Below are 25,246 nucleotides of genomic sequence, written 5' to 3' on the forward strand. Positions count from 1 at the left end.
AATGCAGAACTTAGTAAACATACCTTAAACAAAACAGTGAAAGGGTCAATGTCACACAACTCGAATTTACTAATATGGGCAAGACTCTAAATCAACTACTGCTCAAATTTTCAGACAGTGCAAATTACTGATGAAGCAGAACTATGGCAAATATTTGGAAAGCGATCCCTTGGTCTAAAGTGCGTTTCATGTGCAATGTCTTCCAGCAATGACAGAAGCCCCAGGATCAGGCTAGATTTTAACTCAGGCATGGGCAAACTACGGCCCGCGGGCCATATGCGGCCCATTAAGCTTTTTAATCCGGCCCGCAGAACTTGATGAAATTATATTAATAAACCTTGTTAACGTTTTTTCCCCGCAATTCTGGTATTTTCCCAATAGATGATGCACTCTATATACATTTGTGGCGACCCATTTCCTGGCACATCCGAACCGGCTCACAATTAGCCAGCGTTCCGGCTAAGGGAGATAGCCTGCGGGGATTTGCGAGCACAGAGCTTTGGAGCCTCTGTGCCACGGGGGGGGGGGGGGGCAGGTTGAGGGAGGCTTAAAAGTGAGGCTGGGGATTTCGAATAAAGTTTTTTTCTTCGACTGCAGTTACCGACTCCGTGTCGTAATTTTAGCGCTGTATGTAGCACACCGCTACACATTGACCTTTGTTGAGGTGCAGCGTATTACTCCACATTTGCGCTTTACTCTTTGTTCGGCTCGACCTATTTGTGTGAACAGGCGTTCAGCGTCATGAACATCAACAAAGCCAGCCACAGATCCAAGTTCACTGACCAACACCTCAGATCCATCCTGAGAATCGCCACAACAAAACTAAATCCAGATTTTGATGCGCTGGCTAAAAAGGGAGACCACTGTTCCCACTGAAATTAAAAATAAGTTTCTTCGTTGTGTTATGTAAAAAATGCATTTGAAAATATTTTTTTCAATAAGCCTTACATGTTACATGTCATTTCTGTTAAGTGATGGACATGAGTAGTGCGCAGGTGCACGTACGTTCTCAAAATAAAAAATGCGCTCCAGATCAAATAACGCGCTCCGCATACTGGCGGAGTTCTGTCCTTGTGCTGGTCGTTGTTGAGTTTTGGCACAGGGGACAATTGAATAAGAAGGAGCAGGACAAGTAGACCTGCATCTCCTACCGTTTTTGAAATAAAGACAGTCAGGAGGAGAGTGATGATGATAATATCTTGAAGGATAACAGAATTTTCAGTGCTTTAAAATAATAACTGTTACTATTAAAAAAAGCTGTATTTTATTCATTTAATTTTCAGTGTTTTAAAAGTCATTTCAATAAATAGCTAAATACCATGGGACTTCAAAGACAGATATTCTGTTGTAATGCGTTTGTTCATTTTCAATTGAAATTAAAGCACATGTTTTCTACATATCCCATGATATTTTATTTTCTCTTATGAGATGTATTACCAAAACACTCCGTCCATCTGCTCCTGGTCCGGCCCCCCTGTCAAATTTTAGAACCCTTTGTGGCCCACAAGTCAAAAAGTTTGCCCACCCCTGTTCTAACTGATTGCATGGCGAGAGGGGAAAGGTGGCAGCAGAAGGAAACAGAAACCACTAATAGCTTTCTTTCTGCACATATATCTTTTAATGCAATTTGAATGTTAACCCTTGGACTGCCACTGCATATAGAACTCTCAATATTTAAGCAAATTTAATCATTTTTTCACATCTTTTAGTACTGCCTTCACATCCCAGACTGATCTATTTGGGATGCATGCAGTTTTAAACACAATAAAAGTACACACCTCCATCTGTATTGTAGCAATACGCTGTATAATGTCCTGAGCCAAAGCCCTTCCCATGATGCATGACCACAGCAGCCAGATCATACATGAAGCAATTGGCTCCAAGGACTCCAGTTGACTCCCGGCAGCAGTATGGTTCCATATTTAATACCTGGTCGAAGCTGGCATGGACTCCTATCTTCTCACGGTGATTGCGACCTGACCACCTGCAACAAGAGTCATTGGAGAACCAGATACAGAATCACAAACTTGAACACACGCAACTTCTTTCAGCTATTAGGATCTCAATTACCTAAAGCGTTTGAGGTGCAGACGCAGAACATGAGGTAGTTTGTGGATCATTAGCTGCTTCTGTGCTTCAGTTAGGATCAATGGTTTAGAGGAGGACTTCCTGCGCTTTCCTAAGAAAAAGAAGCAACTTTTAAATAACACACTCTTAAGAGAAAAGTTCCAACATAGTCCATTAGGTGTTACATCATACAAAATGAGTCTGAATGCTAATACAGGTTTCCCCCACTATCCGAAGGTACAGCGTTCCTATGAAACCGTTTGTAAACTGAAATGTCGTAAAGTGAAGCAGCAATTACCATTAATTTATATGGGAAAAAATTTTGAGTGCTCCCAGACCCAAAAAATAACCTACCAAATCAAACCAAATAACACACAAAACCAAAAAATAACATGAACATATAGTAAAAGCAGGAATGATATGATAAATATACAGCCTATATAAAGTAGAAATATTGTATGTACGGTGTAGTTTCACTTATCAAAATCGGGAAGACAGCGAGCCAAAATCGATTTGGAAAAAAAAGCGGCATGTACACACATGCGTACGTACGTACATACATGCACGCACACACAACTGCCTGCACTAGGCTTCACGGTCATGTTAATCTTTCTCAAGGTAAACACATGTATAAAGCGGGGGTCTTTTTTTTGTAAGAGCAAAAATCCTCTTTGGTTAGTGAAAACAGGTACTAATGTAGGTCTTTTGTAACAGCGAGCTGTCGTAAAGTGAACGTTCAAAAAAATGGGGGCCACTTGTAACTGGATTTTTATGTCTAAGTTTAATTGTCATTCAACCATACACAAGAATACAGCCAAATAAAACACTGTTCCTTTGCAAAATACAGTACCAAGAGCCACACACAAAACAAGGCACATAGAATTATGAAAGCAGTATAACATAGTCACAAGAAAATATATAGCCCAAGTTCTTCAGTGATATGGCAACATGTTGTCCTGGAGCCACGTTTCTGGAAGAACAAGCACATACTAGTCCCTCATCATGTACTAGGGCAGCCGCGGACAAACGTAATCCACCTTGTCCTCCACTGGAAAGCAAAACTAACGAAAGGGGCCAGCTGTCATGCAAGTATGAATTCCAGTATGCCTTCCGTACCTCTGTACCCTCCACCATCACCTGCGGTATCTCCTCCTGAGCGGCTGCTACAAGTGACAGTGTGGCATGAGGGCCTGGCCCCACAACAACTGAGGCCATACACCTCCCCTGCTAGCTTCGTCAATGAACTAGTGAATCAGACCTGCAGTATTCTACATTACCAATGCTCAACAGGGTCTTGCGATGACAAGGCAATCATATGCACCGTCTCTGATGCCTCCCTTCTTGAGTGGCAGTAGCAGGCAACATAGTACATAACAAGCTCAGCTCGCTGATGTGGTAGAGCTGCAATACTTAATGCTCTTAACATTCAGTGTTTTGCGATTGTAAAAATTGTAAGGAATGTACAAGTATTCTTTGTCTGGACCCTCAGGCTGCCATCTTACTGGAATTCTGCTCCACGTTTGACTTTGGCAGCACAGTCTAGTCCACACCAAATGAATAAAGGAGTTCACATGTGAAGCCAATACAAGCTGGTCTATAGTAAAAACTGCCAAAACAAAGTACCTTATAATCCTCCCCTGGGTAGCTGTAAAATGTGACACTGTGGCATGATGGTCTGGTCCATGCAGCAACCGGGTCTATGAGTGAGAATCTGTTTCCCTTGATGGGGATGTCTAAAATAAGGCATGGGTCGAAAATTTGTGTCAGTGAGACCATTATAGATTAGCCTAGTGGACAGAATGGACAAGGCAGGCTAAAGGGCCCGTTCTGCGCGACATGACTCAGATCCTAAATGAAATTTGTCTCAAATCTTGGCCTCAACCAAAATTTCAGAATCTAAACTGAACAAATTCTTGGTTGCTTTCTATTCTATAAATTACTATTTCATTGTTTTCCTTCTGGTGACTTAAAGAAAATAAAACAGGCAACCAGCACCTGAAAGATTAGGAATAGAGAGTCTACAGGTTATGGATGCCACTGATAATGCCAATCACTATCTCCCTTTTGCTAATTGCCCTGAACTAAGGTGGAAGACAAGAATGGAAGTGAACCACAGATACAGGTTTGGAGTCACACAAGCCAGAAAGGGTGAGTCAGAAGAACATTAGTGAGATAGGTGGGTTTTTTTTAACAATTTCATTTTGTTATCATTGCTAAGCTCAAAACTCACATGACATCTGGGGTACTGGAGGTGTCATTGGATCAATGGCTACACTTAACCATAAAATTGCAGGAGGTTTGATCAAAGTTTAGATGCACTTAAGAGTACTAAAATCCCCACTCCAACCCAAACCAAACAATAAAGAGCACCTGCCACAGATTTAAAATGACCAGTTATACTAGCCTTGGGCTGCTACTGGTGCAGGGAATGCCTGTGAAATTTTACATGCCCAGTTTTGGTCTATTTAAGTACTTGGTTCTAGATGGCCAGAATTTGAGACCAAAATTTCATTCAGAGTCAAAGTCATGCAGCACAGACACTGACACATTATGTCCATGCTGACCTTTAAGCTAAAACAATCCCATTTATCCACATTTGATCTATTGCTTCTTAGACTTGGTGATTGGCTTGTCTAAATGCCTCTTAAATGTTGTGAAAATACTTGCCTCCATTTCCTCAGGTAATGCATTCCAGACTATAACCGCTTTGTGAAAAAAAGTCTCCTCAGATGTCAGATGTCCTTCAAGCCTATATATACCCTTTCCTCATTTTAGACATCCCCATCAAGGGAAAGAGATTCTGACTAATTGTCCTACTGATCCTGCCCAATCTATTATATCTCCATCAGATCACCTCACGGGCTTCTCTACTCCAGGGAAAATTACAGAACCTATCCACTCTCTGCTTGACCTGATCCACTAAGATTTTCTGGCATTCTCGTATTTCAGATTTCCAGCAATTCCTCTGTTCTTGACCTCAGGTCCAGCATAGTTTTGTATTTCTGTTCTCATTTGTTGCCTCCTATTCATGCAGCAATTCACAAGCTTTCACCACCCTCCCATTCACTTCTAACATCATGCATGTCAGTCTCCTGTGATTCTCAGCCTTTCACAGTATTTCTGTTCTCTCCATCCTATCTCTTCCCCGAAAATATCTATTTTTAACCCCAACCTTTCCTGGTTCAGAATTTCTCCAAAGATGCCACCCAATCTGCTGAATATTTCCATAAGTTTCTATTGCAATTATATATAGATTTTTTTTTTACTGTATTTTACTTCATTTCAGCAATTTCTATTCATTTTATCATGACCTGTTTTATTCCACACCTTCAACTTTAATAGAACCCATTACCAACCAGTCCAAGCACACAATTTCAATACCCTCTTTGTTACTTATTTGACTTTGACAAAATAATTCCTTTCTCTCACCAATCTACACTTGTCCATGCAATCACGTTTTTCTAGTACTTTCACCACTATTGAGGGCAAACTGATCTGTGTAATTTGTGCGAATGACACCTGCAAATGAAATATTACAGTAATACCCATACAATTTCTCATCTCTTTGAGCAAGCTGGGATGGTTTCCATCGGAACCTGTGACTTATTTATCTTAAGTACAGCTTACTTTTCTATCAATTTTTAACCCAGGAGTTAGAGAGAGGTGATACCACTGAAGCACAAGATTTAAAAGGCTATTTCCGCTATCTGGAGTCTAGAACTGGGGACCAGTATCAAAATAAGGGGCATCTTTTAGAACTGAAAGGGGCAGAATTACACTGTTGTGTGCATTTAGAATGTACAGAACAGCACTCAGTAAAAACCTATTCAAAACTAAGTTTATATACTTTGGGACAAAAGAGAAGCAGAGAACATGGGGAACAGATAACGATATTGGGACCCTCATGGTACTGAACATCAGAGTAAATTGCAGAACCACAAAGCCTACTTATGTTATTTTCTTATTCTAGGCCTTTTTTTGAACCTAGGCAATCAAGGGTGGGTGATAATTATGAACCTGACAATGTCAATATCCCAAAAACTGTTAACTGTTTGAGTAGTTATGTTTTGAATGGTTTACTGGAATGATGGACGGGCCAAACAATGCAAAGCATTGAAGCCCAAACACTCACACTGAAAATTACTGTTTTGCTCCCTAGAGACTATAAGCAAACTATAGCAAAAGATCACTTTCAAAAACAGACAAGAATAGGCCATGTAGGAATCATTGAAAAAAATTACTGAAGAAAATTCCTTTTGTTTAGTTGCCATTAACCACTGCTTTTTCAGTTATTGCTGAAACTCTAGCCTCCCAGGGTTTGTGAGACTAAGATTGGTTTTAATAAAACAAAATACTGAATATTTCAGGGACATGTACTTCAAAATTTAATTGCACCAAACAATTTCCATAAATAGTTCATGATCAAATATGAGATCTCAGTTGCTGAAATAAAGATTTCTGAAAGCAAAATCCTGCTTAACAGAAAATGTGCAAATGTAGTTCATAAGCCCAAGGGGAGAGGTTCGCCACTTTCTATTTCCAGAAGGCTGTCGGGACTTTGAGACTTTCTTTTAAACCGTGCCATGGACGGCTCTTTATCAGATTATGGTATTGTTTTGCACTGTTGAAACAATTTGTTATAATTATGTGGTCTTTGTCAGTTAGTCTTTTATCAATTATGATATTGTCTGCACTGTTGAAACTATATGTTTTCTATAACTATATGTAACTCTGTGGTTTTGTGTAGGTCTTGTGGCTTTAGGTTTGTCTGATGGGTTTGTAGTTCCTTTCCGGGGAATGTGCTAAGACAGTAGCGCAATATCGATACGCAGCAGCCTCTCCGAACTCTGGATTGGGGATTACCAAATGTTATGTGGTTTTTCTTGTATGGTCAGTTTTGTGCTTTTTCGTGATATCATTCCAGAGAACGTTGTCTCATTTTTTATTTGCATTGTATTTGTGGTTTATAAATGACAATAAACTAAATCTGAATCTGAAGTGAAGAAAATAGATGAGATGTGTGCAATGTTTCTGTTGACTATGGTAGAGGTGAAGCCACAATTCAGGAAGGTATCAGCAAGGTAGTCTGTCAAGTCTAATTATCAGAGCAACCTTAAGGTAAATAGAGGAACTGGCTGCGTGCATACATCAGGAAAAAGCAGTACTCTTGGTTGGTAAGCCATCACACACCCTGAATATTTATACCCTCCACCACTACTGCACATAGTACTATTTACAAATTGCAATGCAGTTACTCAGGAATCATCTCTCAACCTGCAAATCTCCACCATTCCAGGAGAACAGCTGCAGCACAGGCATACCAGCAAGTCAGGAAATTTGGCAGGAGGACAGAGTAGGAGTACAGTGGGGGAATGAATGTAGTAGAAAACCCAAATAAGTCAAATGGGAAGAACAGATATAGATTCAAAAGACATATGGAATGAATGTGAGGCTGAACTGTGTCTACATTAAGATAAGGACTCTGACAAGCAAGTCAAATGAACTGACAGCATCGAATCCCAGACTGGAATATGATCTTATTGCCACAGAGACTTGAGTGAAAGATGAGCAGGACTGCAAACTCAGTATTTCAGGGGTTAGAATTTTTAGACACAACAGTGGGAGAAAGATAAATGGGGCATGGTGTAACTTAAAAGACTGTAATTTAATGTAAAAATTGGAATAATCAATGACTCCATTACAGCAGTAAGGAATGTAGGAGAAATAAAACAGGTTCTTCAAATGAGGCCAAAGGAAGCAATCACTTTTCCTGGGGCATACTACAGGCTTACTAACAGGCAACAAGAGGCAGAGGACAGATATGCAAGTAAAATCACAAGAAAATAAAAATAATTTTTTCGATGGCTCGGGCTAGAGGAGAGAGAGAGGAGGGGGATAAGAGGAGCTGATTAGGCAAGGCCTGTCTTTTTGGGCCTAACCACAGTTGCAAACAAAAGAGGGTAAGCTCAAGTGAAGTGGTCATTGGCAGAGTGTGCCGGTGATAAGAGTGTGAAGGCTTTGGCTTAACAAGCTTCGGCATGAACAGAAGGCACAGTTAAGGAGAGGCAATCCTTTCGCTTGCTTGGTATAGAGCAGGGGTCAGCAACCTTTACCACTGAAAGAGCCACTTGGACCCGTTTCCCACAGAAAAGAAAACACTGGGAGCTGCAAAACCCGTTTGACATTTAAAATGAAATAACACTGCATACGTTTTTTTTTGCCTTTATGCTATGTATAAACAAACTATAATGTGTTGCATTTATGAAATTGATGAACTCCTGCAGAGAAAACGAAATTACATTTCTGCATGCAACAAAAACATTTTGAGCTCCAAAAAAAAGACGTTGGGTTGAAGGTTACTTTTAAGTAAAATACTCAATGTCTATTTGAGTCCTTCTTGTATTTATGAAAAACACCGAACTTAAATTTGGCGCCAGCAGCAAACCAAAAATAACGTCAGCCAGCTGTCAAACTGAAAAATAGAAGGACTATTTCACTGAACAATGAAAAAATATGAATATACGTAAAATAATAGGCAATTAAAATATTTATCACACTTGGTCAGGTTGACTCACACCTGCCAATGCAGTCGTATTCAGTAGGGATGGATCGATGCTTAGGGGAGTGACTGGGAAGGATAATGTGTTTTTTTCCTCTCTGAACTCACAGAAGCGTTTCCCAAACGATGTTCGCATTGCGATGATTGCAGAATGTAAATACTCCGAATTTATCATGTCGTGACCTTGTTTGAACTCTCTCAAATTGGGTAAGTGAGACAATGTGCCTTTCTGTAAATCTCTGGCAAGCACTGTCAACTTGCGCTCGAATGCCAAAACATCCTCCAACATGTTTAGGGCTGTACGTCCTTTCCCCTGAAGAGCTGTGTTCAGCGTGTTCAGGTGCGCTGTCATGTCTACCATGAAGTGTAGCTTTTCCAGCCACTCTGGCTGTTCCAGCTCAGGAAAGGTGAGCCCTTTGCTGCCCAGGAAAGTTTTCACTTCTTCCAGACACACGACAAAGCGTTTCAGCACCTCCCCTCTGGACAGCCAGCGATAAAAACACGTTGTAGCGGTGTGCTACACGCAGTCAGTAAACTGCAGTCAAAGATAGCTTTATTCGAACTAAACAGCCTTGCTTTTAAGCCTCCCTCAACCCGCCCCCCATGGGCGCGGATGCTGCAAAAGACACATACTCACAAACCCCCGTAGGCTATCTCCCTTAGCCTGAACGCTGGCTAATTGTGAGCTGGTTCCAATGTGCCAGGAAATGGGTCGCCACAACGTCTTATTTAGATTGTACAAGATCACCATAATCTTCAAATTTAGAATTACATTTCAAAAACTAACAAACTAACATAAAATACATTTTAATTAAATACAGACCAATTATTTCCCAAAGCCACAGGGAGCCACAGCACAGAGGTAAAAGAGCCGCATGTGGCTCCGGAGCCGCGGGTTGCCGACCCCCGGTATAGAGTAATCAGGATGGAATGCTCCTGTCAGATGTGGGAATTCAGGATAACTGACGGTTTCCCTCATGACTATATCTGTGGGACGTGCACCCAACTTCACTGCCTGACTGACTTGCGTCAAGGAATTGGAGGTACTCAGGATCACTGGGCTGAAGAGAAAGACGAGACTTTTGAAGAGGTGGTCACACCCACAGCACAGCCTTTGGACAGTAGATGGGTGACACCAGAAGAGGTAAGGGGATTAAGCTGTCATTGCAGAGTTCCCCTGTGGCCATTCTCCCCAGCAACTATACTCCTTTGGATACTGCTGGGGAAATGACCCATCATCATGGTGGCACTGCGGCCGACAGGGAAAGGTAAAGTCAGGCAATCTGATAGTTATAGGGAACTCGATAGTTAGGGGTACAGAAAGGAAATTCTGTGACAGCAAAAGTGACACCAGGATGGTGTGTTGCCTCCTGGGTGCTAGGGTCCATCATGTATCGGAGCAGCTGCAAGATATTCTCAAGGAGGGGGAAAAGAGCCAAAGGTCGTGGCGCATATTGCCACCAATGACATAGGCAGTAAAGGGGAAGAGGTCCAACACAGTGAGTAGAGTTAGGAAAGAGGCTGAAGAGAAGGATGTAATCTCCAGGACCAACAGGCTCTGGGACAGCTTCTTCCACGAGGCCATTGGACTGATTAACTCACGCTGATTTGAGTGACTGTTCTAATTATTATAAATTACTATGATTGCACATCGCACATTTAGACAGAGACGTAACGTAAGATTTTGCTCCTCATGTATGTGAAGGATGTAAGAAATAAAGTCAATTCAATTTGTGCCACGGGCTAGCTCAGGGGACAGGGTTTCAAGTTCTTGGATCATTGGAACCTTTTCAGGGGAACGGGTGACCAGTACAAGAAGGGCAGGCTGCACACGAACTGGAGGAGAACCAATTTCCTGATGCAACTCAGAAGAGTTTAAACTAGTTTTGCAAGGGACTGGGAAACAGAGCCCCAGGTCAGTAAGGGAAGAATCAGACCAGAAGATAGATGTCAGGGAAAGTATTGAAAGGAAAAATCAAAATAACAGGTATAATGGGTCAGGTAGCTTGAAGTGTGTATATTATAATGTTAGGAGTATTATGGGTAAGGTGATGAACCTAGAGCATGGATCAGTACACAGAACTACAATGTTGTAGACGTTACTGAAACTTGGTAGAGTAGCAGGAATGGGTAATTAATGTACCAGGTTTTTGAAGCTTTAGACAAGATAGAAGAGGAGAGAAAAGTGAGAAAGAGGTGGAGTTCCACTACAAATCAGGGACAATATCACAACTGCACTCAGAGGAGACATAATGGAGGGGTCAGACACAGACCATTTGGGTGGGCCTCAGGAATAGAAAGGGTGCAATCACACTAAAGGGACTGTACTACAGACACCCCCCCAATAGCCATGGGGACATTGAGGAACAGCTGAAGGAAATGTGTAAAGATAATAAGGTTGTTGTCATGGGGGATTTCAACTTCCTAATATAAACAAGGACCCTCCTTATTTTAAGGGGGTTTAGATGGGGCTAGATTTGTTTTGTGTATCCAAGGTTTCTTAAATCAATATGTAACTTAATGAGAGATGGGGTCGTACCGGACCAACAGTTGGGTTCTGGGGTGGGGGGCAGATTACTAACTCTTCGTAGGTGAACAGTTAGGGAACAGTGAGCGCAACTCCTTAACTTTCAGGAAAGCTATAGATAAGAATAGGTATGGTCCATGTGGGAGAGCTTTAAATTGGAGTAGGAAAAATTACGAGGGCATTAGGCAGGAACTAAGAAATGTTATTTCAGAACACCTTTTCTCTGGCAACTCTACATCAGACATGTGGAGGGTGTTTAAAGATCAACTGCACAGAGTAAAGAAAAGGTACATTCCTGTTAGAAGGAAGGACAGGATTGAAAATATAACAAGAACCTTGGATGTCCAGCAAGGTGATGAATTTAGACAAGCTGTGGAAGTCAGAATTAAATGAAGCACAAGGAGTACAAATAAGCCAGAAAAGAACTAAAGAAGGCAATTAGGAAAGCCAGAAGGGGCCAGGAATAGCCCTTGGCAAGTAGGATTAAGGTGAAACGCAGGACATTCTATATATACATCAAGAGCAGGAGGATACCTAGGGAGAGGGTGGGAGGGGGGACAGACATTTGCTTGGATGTACAGAATGTAAGTGAGGTATTTAATGAGCACTTTGTTTCTGTATTTACCAAGGAAAAGGAAATAGAGAACCAGAAAATCAGTGCGGCGTGTATAAATACATTAAAGCATTTAGAGGTCAAGCAAGAGTAAGTGTTAGGCCTCCTAATGAATATTAAGTTGGATGTCCCCAGGGCCCAATGGGATTTACCCCAGGCTATTGAAGGAGGCAAGAGACAAGATCGCTGGGCCCTTAACCAGCATCTTTATGTCCTTGTTGTCCACGGGAATGGTACTAGAGAATTGGAGGGAGGCAAATGTTGTCCTCTTGTTCAAAAAGGTAATAGGGATAGTCTGGGTAATTATAGACCAGTGAACCTTATGTCTGTGGTGGGAAAGCTGTTGGAAAAGATTCTTAGAGATAGGATCTAAGGGCATTTAGAGAATCATGGTCTGATCAGGGACAGTCAGTATGGCTTTGTGAAGGGCAGATCGTGTCTAACAAGCCTGTGAAGAGTTCCTTGAGGAGGTGACCAGGCATATAGATGAGGGTAGTGCAGTGGATGTGATCTACATGGATTTTAGTAAGGCATTTGACAAGGTTCCACATGGTAGGCTTATTCAGAAAGTCAGAAGGCATGGGATCCTGGGAAGTTTGGCCAGGTGGATTCAGAATTGGCTTGCCTGCAGAAAATAGAGGATCATGGTGGAGGGAGTATATTTGGATTGGAGGGTTGTGACTAGTGGTGTCCCACAAGGACTGGTTCTGGGACCCCTACTTTTGTGATTTTTATTAACGACCTGGATGTGAAGAGTAGAATGGTGGGTTGGCAAGTTTGCAGATGACACAAAGGTTGGTGGTGTTGTGGATAGTGTAGAGGATTGTTGAAGATTGCAGAGGGATATTGATAGGATGCAGAAGTGGGCTGAGAAGTGGCAAATGGAGTTCAACCCAGAGAAGTGTGAGGTGGTACACTTTGGAAGGACAAACTCCAAGGCACAATACAAAGTAAATGGCAGGATACTTGGTAGTGTGGAGGAGCAGAGGGATCTGTGGGCATGTACCTCACAGGGAGATAGGGTAGTTAAGAAAGCTTATGGGGTGTTAGCCTTCGTAAGTTGAGGGATAGAGTTTAAGAGTCGCGAGGTAATGATGCAGCTCTATAAAACTCTGGTTAGGCCACACTTGGGAGTACTGTGTCCAGTTCTGGTTGCCTCACTATAGGAAGGATGTGGAAACAATGGAAAGGGTACAGAGGAGATTTACCAGGATGCTGCCTGGTTTAGAGAGTATGGATTATGATCAGAGATCAAGGGAGCTAGGGCTTTACTCTTTGGAGAGAAGAAGGATGAGAGGAGACATGATAGAGATGTACAAGATATTAAGAGGAATAGACAGAGTGGACAGCCAGTGCCTCTTCCCCAGGGCACCACTGCTCAGTACAAGAGGACATGGCTTTAAGGTAAGGGGAGAGAAGTTTAAGGGGGATATTAGAGGAGGGTTTTTCACTCAAAGAGTGGTTGGTGCGTGGAATGCACTGCCTGAGTCAGTGGTGGAGGCAGATATACAAGTGACATTTAAGAGACTACTAGACAGGTATATGGAGGAATTTAAGATGCGGGGATATATGGAAGGCAGGGTTTAAGGGCTGGCACAACATTGTGGGCTGAAGGGCCTGTACTGTGCTGTACTATTCTATGTTCTTTGTGTCCTCTCTAGGCACAAGCAAGGTCCCAGAAGACTGGCTAATTTTGTACTTCCGTTTAAGAAGAGAACAAAGGGAAATCCTGGGAACTATAGACCAGTGAGTCTTCTGTCAGTTGTAGGGAAATTTCTGGATAAAATTCTTAGGGATAGGATACTTGAGCATTTGGAAACCTGTGGTCTAATTAGGGAGAGACAGCATAGTGTTGAGAGTGGCAGTTCATGCCTTACCAACCTAACTGAGTTTTTTTGACAAGGTAACAAGAGAGATTGATGAGGGTCGGGCAGTGGATGTTGTCTACATGGATTTCAGTAAATTGTTTGACAAAGTCACTCATGGGAGGCTCATCCAGAAGATAAGATGCATGGGGTCCACAGTGATTTGGCGTTTTGGATTCAGAACTGGCTTGTGCCTAGAAGACAGAGGATAATGGTTGAAGGGACTTATTCAAGCTAGAGATCTGAAAATAGTGGAGTTCCACAGGGATCTGTGCCAAGACCTCTGCTGTTTGTGATCTATGTAGATGAGCTGGAGGAAAACGTCAATGGGTGGATTAGTAAATTTGTGGATGATACCAAGATTGGTGGAGCTTTGGATAGTGTAGAAGACTGGCAAAGTATAGATCAGTTGCAGATATGGAATGAGAAATGGCAGATGAAGTTTAATCCAGAAAAATGTGAGCTGTTGCACACTGGTACGGCAAGTGCAAGGAGTCAGTACACTATTAATGGCAAGGTTCTTAATAGTGTTGCTAAGCAGAGATCTTGGGATCCAAATTCATAGCTCCTTGAAAGTGGCTACACAAGTCGATTAAAGTGGTTAAGGCGGCTTATGGAATGCTTGCTTTTATTAGGCAAGCCATTGACTGGAAAGTCAAGGAGGTTATGCTGTAACTTTATAAAATTCTGGTTAGGCCACATCTGGAGCACTGCATAAAGTTCTGGTCGCCCCACTATAGGAAGGATGTCGAGGCTTTAGAGGGGGCACAAAAGGGGTTTACCAGGATGCTGCCTGGTTTAGAAAGCAAATGCCATCATGAGAGGCTGGACAAACTTGGGTTGTTTACTCTGGAGCACTGGAGACCGAGGGGAGATTTGATAAAGGTTTAGAAGATTATGAGATGCAGAATGGACAGACAGTATCTGCTTCCCAGGGTTGAAATGTCTAATATTAATAGTGCATGCATTGAAGGTGAGAGGGGGAAGGCTCAAGGGGGATGTGCTGGGTAAGTATTTTTTAAACACAGAGTTGTGGTATGGCAGTACAGGCAAATACTTCAGAGGCTTTTAAGAGATGTTTGGATGTAAGCAAGATGATGGGATATGGATATGGTATAGGTAGGAAGGATTAGTGTTCGGGTGTTTGATTTACTTTTAGCTGGTTTGGCACAACATCGTGGGCCACATGGCCAGTTCCTGTGCTGTACTCTTCAATGTTTTGCATTTTAACAGGGTAATAGTAGTTTTGCATTTCAAGTTCCCTGTGATTAACTGGAATCACCTTGGTGTAAAAAGCTTACTGTTTCTTGAGCTTCATTCTTTGGTCCTTAGAGCCCTATAAAGGAGCAATGGAATACAGAACAGTAGGTCCACAACGTTTGTGCTAAGCAGGATCCCAAATTAAATTATTTTTTCTGATTGAATATATAGCTAATTAATAGGGCAATGAAGGAGCACAAAATAGCACTGGCAAACCAGATTAGCAGGACCTAGGTGTCATCTGAAATACTTCATGTGTATTCATTATGGAGAATAATATTGTAGTTGGAATATTTGGAGAAGGGACCAGAAGGGTTGTGATGGCTTAAAAAGGCAGATAAATCCCTATACTCTGGAGGTCAGAATATATAGTAATAAGGACAGTAAGGATAAACCAAGGAATCACAAGCCAGTCATTTCCAGCATCAGTGGTTGGGAAATTATTGAAAAACAGAACAGTACAGGAACAATCTCTCCAATCCATGATATTCTGCTGAATTAAATAAACTAATCCATCCTTTTAGTCCACAACCCTTTATTCTCATGATTTTCATGTACCTATCTAACAGCTTCTTAAAAACCTCTTACTGTATCTCAAAAATTTGAGGGATAGGATTAATGTGTACTCTGGGAGGCAGAAATGTATCAAGTATCACAAAGTCATGTTAAGAGATCTTGTTTGACAATGATTATATTTTCAGGAAGTGACAAATTGTGTCACTTGAGTATGGATTGGCTGATGCACTCTGCATGGACTTTAGCAAGGCCTTTGTGAGTTTCTATGTGGGAGACAGGTCTAAAAGATAAAACAGCTCATGGGATCCAGGGCAAGACATGAGATTGATGGTGTATGATAGAGAGGGTGGTCTTTGGTTATATCAACATCAGTTGATAAAATGGACACAGATACAACTTAAATCTGAAAAATATGAATTTTAGGAGGTCTAGAAGGGCTAAATAAACAATGACTAACAGGACCATAGGAAGTATGGAGAGAGAGAACTTGGAAGTACAAACAGATCTTGGCATACAAGTCCGAGGATAGTAGGACAAGATACTTGCCTTCATTAGTCAGAGCAAATAACTTAAAGGAAAACTGAGAGGTTAAAAAAACACTTAGATCACAGCTCAGGTCACTGCACTTCTAAATAATACTATTGCTCAGGAGAAGGTGCAGAAAAGATTTACCAGGATGAAGGTACAGTGGATTCTCTTCCTTAACGCAGAGAAAGCAAAAGAGGTACTTGACTAAGTAATACAATTAGCATGGACATAAATAGGATAAATAGCAACAACTTTTTCCCCTTAACAGAGATGGCTATAATCTGAATAATAATAGGTTTACAGCAAAGGGTAGAAGATTTATAGGAGATCTGGAAAAGAATATTTTCTCCCTTGAAATGTGGAACACAATGACAGAGTGATGGCAAATGATCTCACAGCAGTAAAGCAGCATTTAGATACTGAAACACCAAGACATAAAAAGTGGACAATGGAATTATTAAAGATAGATACTTGATAGCCAATGCAAACATGGTGGGCTAAAGGAGAGACAAGTCTGGGTCTAAATGAAGGATCTCGACTTGAAATATCTCAACTGTCCATTTCTCTCAACAGATTCCGCCTGACATATTGAGTTCCTGCAGGATTATGGTTGGTGGGTCAAAGGGTTTGTTTTATACTAATAACTGCAAGTTCCTCCCCACTCACATACAAACCCCATTTCCAGAAAAGTTGGGATATTTTCCAAAAATGCAATAAAAACAAAAATCTGTGTTATGTTAATTCACGTGAACCCTTATTTAACTGACAAAAGTACAAAGAAAAGATTTTCAATAGTTTTACTGACCAACTTAATTGTATTTTGTAAATATACACAAATTTAGAATTTGATGGCTGCAACACACTCAACAAAAGTTGGGACAGAGGCATGTTTACCATTGTGTTACATCACCTTTCCTTTTAATAACACTTTTTAATCGTTTTGGAACTGAGGATACTAATTGTAGTAGATTTGCAATTGGAAATTTTGTCCATTCTTGCTTGATACGAGACTTCAGCTGCTCAACAGTCTGTGGTCTCCGTTGTCTGATTCTCCTCTTCATGATGCACCATACATTTTCAATAGGAGATAGATCTGGACTGGCAGCAGGCCAGTCAAGCACACGCACTCTGTGTCTACAAAGCCACGCTGTTGTAGCCTGTGCGGAATGTGGTCTGGCATTGTCCTGCTGAAATAAACGTGGATGTCCCGCGAAGAGACGTCGCCTTGATGGCAACATATGTCTCTCTAAAATCCTAATATACGCCTCTGTGTCAGTGGTACCTTCAGATACCTGCAACTCACCCATGCCGTGGGCACTGATGCACCCCCATACCCTCACAGATGCTGGCTTTTGCACCTTTCGCTGATAACGATCAGGATGGTTGTTTTCATATTTGGCACGGAGAACTCGACGCCTGTTTTTTCCGAAAACTAGCTGAAATGTGGACTCATCTGACCACAGCGCACGGTTCCACAGTCTTTCGGTCCATCTGAGATGAGCTCGGGCCCAGAGAACTCGCCGACGTTTCTGCATAGAGTTGATGTATGGCTTCCTCCTTGCGTAATACAGTTTTAAGTTGCATTTCTGGATGCAGCAATGGACTGTGTTAAGTGACACTGGTTTTCCAAAGTACTCCCAAGCCCAGGTGGCTATAATTGTCACAGTAGCATGACGGTTTCTTAGGCAGTGCCGCCTGAGGGCTGGAAGATCACGCGCATTCAACAGTGGTTTCTGACCTTGCACTTTACGCATTGAGATGTCTCTGAATTCTCTGCAATCTTGCGTTAGGAAATGTTTCTTTTGAACTAACAATTCTCTCATGAATTTTGGCACAAAGGGGTGAGCCATGACCCATCCTTGCTTGCAAAGACTGAGCCTTTGATGGACGCTGCTTTTATACACAGTCATGATACCTCACCTGCTTAATGTGGAGTCTTCCAAACCGGTGTTACTTGAATATTCTGTGCACTTTTCAATCTTATTTTAACTCTGTCCCAACTTTTGTTGAGTGTGTTGTAGCCATCAAATTCTAAATTTGTGTATATTTACAAAATACAATTAAGTTGGTCAGTAAAACTATTGAAAATCTTTTCTTTGTACTTTTGTCAGTTAAATAAAGGTTCACATGAATTAACATATCTCAGATTTTTGTTTTTATTGTATTTTGGAAAATATCCCAACTTCTCTGGAAATGGGGTTTGTACCATCCTAACTTAATAATATCTTATTTATAGAGAACTTTTCACACAAATGATGTAGTTCAAAGTGCTTTACAATGGGATAAAACGCTAACATGAAAATAAAAAACAAAGTTAAATAAATAGGTTTCCACCTGGCGTTTAAGTACCAACTTTGGCACCCCTTATAGTTTCAGGTATTGTGTTCCACAGTATAAGAGCATAGTTGAAAAAACTGATCTGCCAATTATCTTTTGAGAAAGATTGTTTAAATTTAAGAGACCAAAAAAAGACCCGGAAGCTTCAGCAAGATTATAAAACACAAGTGATTCTGTGATGTACTTGGTCCCAGACCAGAGCTTCACAAATAAAATAGAAGAACTATAAGCAATTCTAAAAGATACAAGAAGCTAAAGCAGAGTAGTTAGGATGGGAGTGACATGCTTCCTTATCCTGATTTTAGTTATAAGTCTAACAGTAGCATTCTGAATGTATTGAGTCTGTCAATAGATTGCCAGTAAAAAGCACTCTCCAGTAAACTCGAGGAAATCTGCAGCTGCTGGAAATTCAAACAATACACACAAAATGCTGGTGGAACACAGCAGGCCAGGCAGCATCTATAGGAAGAAGCACAGTCGACGTTTCGGGCCGAGACCCTTTGTCAGGAGTAACTGAAAGGAAAGATACTAAGAGATTTGAAAGTAGTGGGGGGAGGGGGAAATGCAAAATGATAGGAGAAGACTGGAGGGGGTGGATGAAGCCAAGAGCTGGAAAGGTGATTGGTGAAAGTGATACAGAGCTGGAGAAGGGAAAGGATCTTGGGACAGGAGGCCCCAGGAGAAAGAAAGGGGTGGGGGGGGGGGGGAGCACCAAAGGGAGATGGAGAACAGGCAGGGTGATGGGCAGAGAGAGAGAGGGAGAAAAAAAACAAACAACTACATATGTCAGGGATGGGGTAAGAAGGGGAGGATGGGCATCAACAGAAGCTAGAGAAGTCAATGTTCATGCCATCAGGCTGGAGGCTACCCAGCCGGTATATAATGTGTTGTTCCTCCAACCTGAGTGTGGCTTCATCTTGACAGTAGAGGAGGCCATGGATAGACATATCAGAATGGGAATGGGACGCGGAATCAAAATGTGTGGTGAAGTGTCGCCTCACCTGGAAGGACTGTCTGGGGCCCTGAATGGTGGTGAGGGAGCAAGTGTAAGGGCAGGAGTAGCACTTGTTCCGCTTACTCTCCAGTAATCCAGTCCATTCAATTAAAGGGCATGAACTAGTTTTTCAGTATCATTGCATGATAGAAAGGGACTTACCTTTGGCATATTTCTTAAGTGTAGAAATGATGCTTTGGTCACTTTATGGGACTTAAAATTTAAATCTGAATCAATTGCACCAAGGCTTGTTACTTCTGATTTTACAGGGGGAAGCAACTTCCCCAAGTTTATAAAGAAGTTTCTCTCTTTTGGATTTACAACCAACTAAAAGCATTTCAGTTTTATCTTCATTTATATTTAGAATCAGAATCATATTTATTATCATTGGCATGATTCGTGAAATTTGTTAATAATTTTAAGAAATTATTGTTCATTCATTTGCTTATTACAGCCATACCAGAATGCAGAGAAGATAGGGTGTAATCATTGACAGCTTCAATTGAGATAAAGAATTCTGTGTCATCTGCATACCTGTGGAAATCAAGTTTAGGCTGTCTGATGATGTCTGCTAAAGGGAGTATGTATATAGAGGAGAGAAGGCGACCAAGGCATCTTCCCTGAGCAACACCAAAAGATACATTGCATCTCTTAGAAAGACCACAAAGTTTCGGAAGGGCAGTGTCTGTTCTGTGGTTTGCCCTAATACCTGACTGAAACATTTCTAAAATATTGTTCTCATTCAGAAACTTATAAGTATCTTGCTGTTCTTTTACAATCATTGGGTTAACTGCTGGAACACTATCGATCTGCACTGAGGAAGCTATTTGTTAGAAAGATCAAGAAAGCAACATGCTATGATCATCAGGGCTGGAAAATCACAAATGTCACTCCTCTCATTAAGGGAAGAAAGCCCCCCCCCCCCCCCCCAAAAGAGCGGAATGACAGTTAAAGGGAGGACCTTGGCCTCAATACTTCCTTGTGCAATTGGATCCTCAATATCCTCACTTGCAAACCCCCGAAAGTTTGCATTGGCAACAAACAAGGCTGCGTATTTTAGCCCCCTGCTCTACTCACTTTATATTGATGACTGTTCGGCTAAGAATAACTCCACTGCTATATTTAAGTTTGCTTAAATGACTCGCTGACTGTCATCAGCATCTTTGATTTGGCCAACGAATCAGTATAAAGGAGGGACATTGAAAATCTGGCTGAGTGGTACCGTAACAACAAGCTCTTACTCAATGTCAGCAAAACCAAGGAGCTGATCATTGATTTCAGGAGGAAATCAGAGGTCCATAATTCAGTCTTCATTGGGGTTTCGAAGGTGGAGGATGTTCTACAAAAAGTAGCAGATGCGGGCCAGTCCCCCACTTGCTCCAACACTGAACCGTTCCCACAACACTCACTTTCAAGAATTCTTCATCACATGTTCGTGATACTGATTTCTTACTTTTTTTCCTCCCTTTTGTATTTGCAGTTTGTTGTCTTTTGCACATTAGTTGTCTGTCCACCTTGTTGGGTGTCGTCTTTCATCAATTCCATTCTAGTTCTTGGATTTACTGAATATGCTTGCAAGAAAATATATCCTGAAGGATGAGGCTTTGGGGTACTTCAAAGCACACAATTAAATAGACTAAAGTCAGCATAGTTTCCTTAAAGGGGAAACCTTGTCTGACAAATCTGTTGGGAGTTCTTTGAAAGAACGGGCAAAATTAACAAAAGAGAATCAGTGGATGTTGGTTACTTGGATTTTCACAAGGCCTTTGACAAGATGCTGCATGAGGCAGTTAAACAAGATAAGAGCCAATGCTATTACAAGAAAGATACTAGATGGATGGAAGGTTGGCTGATTGGCAGAAAAGCAATGAATGGGAATAAAGGGCTGATTCTGGTTGGCTGATTGGCAGAAAGCAACGAGTGGGATTAAAGGGCTTATTCTGGTTGGCTGCTGGGGACTTGTGGTGCTCTGCAGGGGTCAGAGCTTTCATGTTATATAGTAATGATCTGGATGGTGGAATTGGAACAAATTTGCAGACAATGATAGCTGAAAGGTGTAAGTAGTGTTGATGAAGAACAGTCTTGGGCAGATAAAGAGAATGGGCAAAAAAAGAGGCAGATGAAATACAGTTGAGGAATGTATATGGTCATGCACTTTGGTAGAGGGAATAAAGGCGTAGACTATATTCAAAGCTGGGAGCAAATTCAGAAATCTGAAGTGCAAAGGGACTTCGGAGTCCTAGTGCACGATTTCCTAAATGTTAATTTACAGATTTAGTCAGTAGTAAGGAAAACAAATTAGCATTTGATTGCAAAGGATGAGAATATAACGGCAAGAATGTAATGCTGAGACTTTATAAGCACTGGTCAGACCAACTTGGAGTAATGTTAACAGTTTTAGGCTCCATATCTAAGAAAGGATGTGCTGGAATTGGAGAGCGCCCAGGAGGTTCATGATTTTTGATTTTTGGGATCAATGTAGGAGGAGAGTTTGATGGTCCCAGCCCTGTACTCGCTAGAGTTCAGCAGAAATGGAGAGGGGGTGGGGGGGGGGGGGAAGAGAAAGAAATGTCATTGAAATCTACCAAATCAAGGCCTAGATAGAGTGGACATGGACAGGATGTTTCCTATAGTGGTAGAGTCTAGGACCAGAGGGCAAAGGCTAAAAATAGAAGACAACCCTTTAGAACAGATGAGGAGTTATTTCTTTATCCAGAGGATGGTGAATCTGTGGAATTCACTGCCATAGATGACTCGGGAGACTGCGTCATTGCAATATTTAAAGCAGAGGCTGATAATTTCTTGATTGGTAAAAGTGTCAGAACGTTACAGGAAGACGAAAGGACAATGGAGTTGAGATGGAAAAAAAGAATCAGCCATGACCTAATGGTGGAGCAAACATGAAGGGCTGAATGAGCAATAAATGCTGGTCTTTACACCCAGATCCTCCAGATACAGTTTTATTAAATACATACACAAAACAATATAAACAACTTGGGTCACTTTTCTGTTGGAGAAAGAAGGCAGAGAGCTATCCTGAAGAGATCTTTAAAATTAGTTCATGTTTCAATGGAGAAGTGCATGGAAGTGCAAAAACTGAGAATGGAAGGTGACCTTCAAGGAATCAATATAAAGAAACAGAGAATGCAGTATAATGTGAAACCTGCGTATGAATGAATTTAATACCATTTGGATAAATAAACAAGGGAATAAGAAATAGGATTATTTTGAAAGAATTAGGCAGTAGCACAGACATGGACCATTTGGTCCTTTTACCCAGTTTCTGTGAAACATCCTTTGATATGCATTTTTGGTTCACATTGCAAGCAACTTTGGGTTGACAACCGTACTATTGACCAGTAACTTTCTTCAATTAGACTGGCAATCAGAATGAAAAATACCTTTTACTTTAACAGAATCTAAGATTTTGAGAGCTTTACAATTAAGTCAGGTGGGCAAGAGGAATACAAGAGAAATCAGTATATAAATTAAAGTTCAAAGCTTAAAAAATGCTCTTGGCACATACACAGAAACCCAGTGTAACGCTACCTTGCACAGTGCTGATTTGTTGCAACATGGTTAGTCAATTCTTTACTGTAATTTTTAAAAATGACAGAAATTCATTCCAAACAACACTTAAAACTTAACACTTAAGAGTGGCTGCCATTACAGTAAACATTCAATCAGCCAATGAGAGTGCTTTATATATACTCTGAGCCAATCACATTAGTTCACGTTCTGCCTCTCCCTTGTGTGTAAACATTCTTGTTCCCTCACCAATTTTTTTCTGGAAAATGGCCTGCAATTTCCAGTGAGGGTTGTACATTTAAGATGTCTAGAAAAAGCATCAGCATGGATGTGAAACTGCAACTGATATGGCGTTTGGAAGCTGGTGAGTGTCAGGTTGATGTTGCTGCCTCTTTGAAATTTGCAATTTTCATCAATAATGACCCTGACTGGGAGTGAAGCAATAAGGCAAAGAGAAGACCCACAGCCTGCACCCTCCTTTAAGATGTAACCACCACCCACTTCCTTCTGCTGCTGCGATATTTTTCTACTCCACTTATGTACAGGTTAGGCCTACATGCATGTTTGTTACTCCATGAGTTACTGTGTATACATAAAATAATACATCATATATCTTGGGTTTGAGGCACACATGGCCATGTACGTATTATAATGACCTCATTTAGTGCTAATTTACATAGCGCTCCACCTCTGAGGAACGCATACTTAGCATTAAGCAGGATCTGAGTGTATTAACAATTTTATATACAAGTGAGGTGCAAACTAAAAAAAAACATCATTGCTCTTTAATAATTAAATCAATGTGCAATCACACTGCAATTCTTTACTTACTGTTGCATTGGTCACAGGCATAAATTTTCCCTTCCAAGGCCTCAGTCTCTGTGAATTTTGCTAACATTTCTGTCAACAGGCAAGGATATTGGGAAGCATCTTCTTTTCCATTGCAGTGGTATCTTTCAGGAAATTCTAGAGAAAGGTCCCAGAAGGATTCAATTGTGTTGGATTTGTTGTCGCAAGTAAGGCATGTAACCTGTTTCAAAGGATATGAGTTAATTATTTAATTGGCAACTTCAACCTCACTTTGCAGTTAATTAAGTAAAAGAGGATCCCAAGCGGATGAAAAAAATTTTGCGTCAACAGAAACTTGGCAATCCATCCATTTAAAGAATATTACCATGAAGCTGGCTGAACAATTTAAAAATGACAAAAGAGATTTTCTTTATAGTTAATATCTGAAATGACAACATATTTCCCAGTTTTGAAAATGTAGTAAACTAATTGATGTTAACAACTTAAAATATTTTCTTAGGCTTTATGGGTTGATTGCATAGAAAATACTTAAAGTAATGACAAATAGTGGTACCTTTATTTACAAGGAAATCAATAGCAGCTATCACTTGAGCAGTTGTGTGTAACCGGTTAAGAGCTTAAAGATATACATGTAAATATACCAGGGGAGTCTCTGTAATGGAATACATTTTATTCTATTACAGGGAATACCTTAACCAAAAAAAATGCAGTGCCCTTTAGCAAGTCATTATTTACCATCCTGCTGCATGAGACTGTAAGCACCTTCAAGTAACTTTGTTTTAGAGGATGAGAAAAAGCATCAAAAAGTTCCAGAGGCATTACTGCATATATCTGTAGGAATACTTCCAGAATGGCCATACCAATAATCCCAACCACATTAGCATACCTCAGCACAGTAAAAAAAACTATGGGAAACCGATACCACGGCTGGTGAGGAGCCTGTCTGCAGACTTGCTTCATCTCCTGCAGTTAACTGGACATGCACTCAGGGGCAGGCTGAGCTTTAAAATAAAGAACACTTACTCCTTTCAGCATACCAAGAGGATTATTTTAAAGATATGTCAATGTGCAATTAATGGATGTACAAGTGACAGGCACTTTCAAACTGGTTTCACTCATTTTCTTCACCCAATGCTTCTGGATATTCACTAATTACTGCTACTTGCAAACTTTGACAAAGTGAATAAAGACCATCCAGACCACAATGCATAGGAGCAGAATTAGGCCACATGGTCCATCGAATCTGTTGCACCATTCCATCATGGCCGATTTATTACCCTTCTCTACCCCATTGTCCTGCCTTCTCCACATAATCTTTAACATCCTTACTAATCAAAAACTTCTGCTTTAAATATACCCAACAACTTTCTCTCCCCAGCCAACTGTGGCAATGCTAGCCGTACACGACAGTATGCCAATGAATTATAAATTTCCTGACAGGAAAGCAGTACACAAGGCTGAACTCCTACTTGTCTGATCCAGTGTCTATTAAGCACAGGATCTCCAGGGCTATGCTCATTCACCCCTCCTGTTCTCACATTATTCAAATGACCATCTCCATGGACAAATCCATTACAATCAGATGACATAACTGTGGTTGGTCACATCTCTAATAATGATGTGACCTATCAGAGAAGGGTAG

The 25,246-nt window shown here is 41.0% G+C and overlaps 1 protein-coding gene across 1 annotated transcript in view; it reads right to left on the reverse strand.

Moving 5' to 3' along the window:
- Positions 1 to 25,246, reverse strand: part of usp44 (ubiquitin specific peptidase 44) — a 64,633-nt gene that overhangs the window by 8,746 nt on the left and 30,641 nt on the right. The window contains exons 3-5 of the mRNA XM_059987802.1: positions 23,626 to 23,824; positions 2,071 to 2,179; positions 1,779 to 1,984 (exon numbers count right to left, since the gene is read on the reverse strand). Coding sequence (XP_059843785.1) covers positions 1,779 to 1,984; positions 2,071 to 2,179; positions 23,626 to 23,824 — 514 coding nt within the window. The remainder of the gene's footprint in view (positions 1 to 1,778; positions 1,985 to 2,070; positions 2,180 to 23,625; positions 23,825 to 25,246) is intronic.

The sequence above is a fragment of the Hypanus sabinus genome, chromosome 13 (genome assembly GCF_030144855.1).
Source record: "Hypanus sabinus isolate sHypSab1 chromosome 13, sHypSab1.hap1, whole genome shotgun sequence".
NCBI lineage: Eukaryota > Metazoa > Chordata > Chondrichthyes > Myliobatiformes > Dasyatidae > Hypanus > Hypanus sabinus.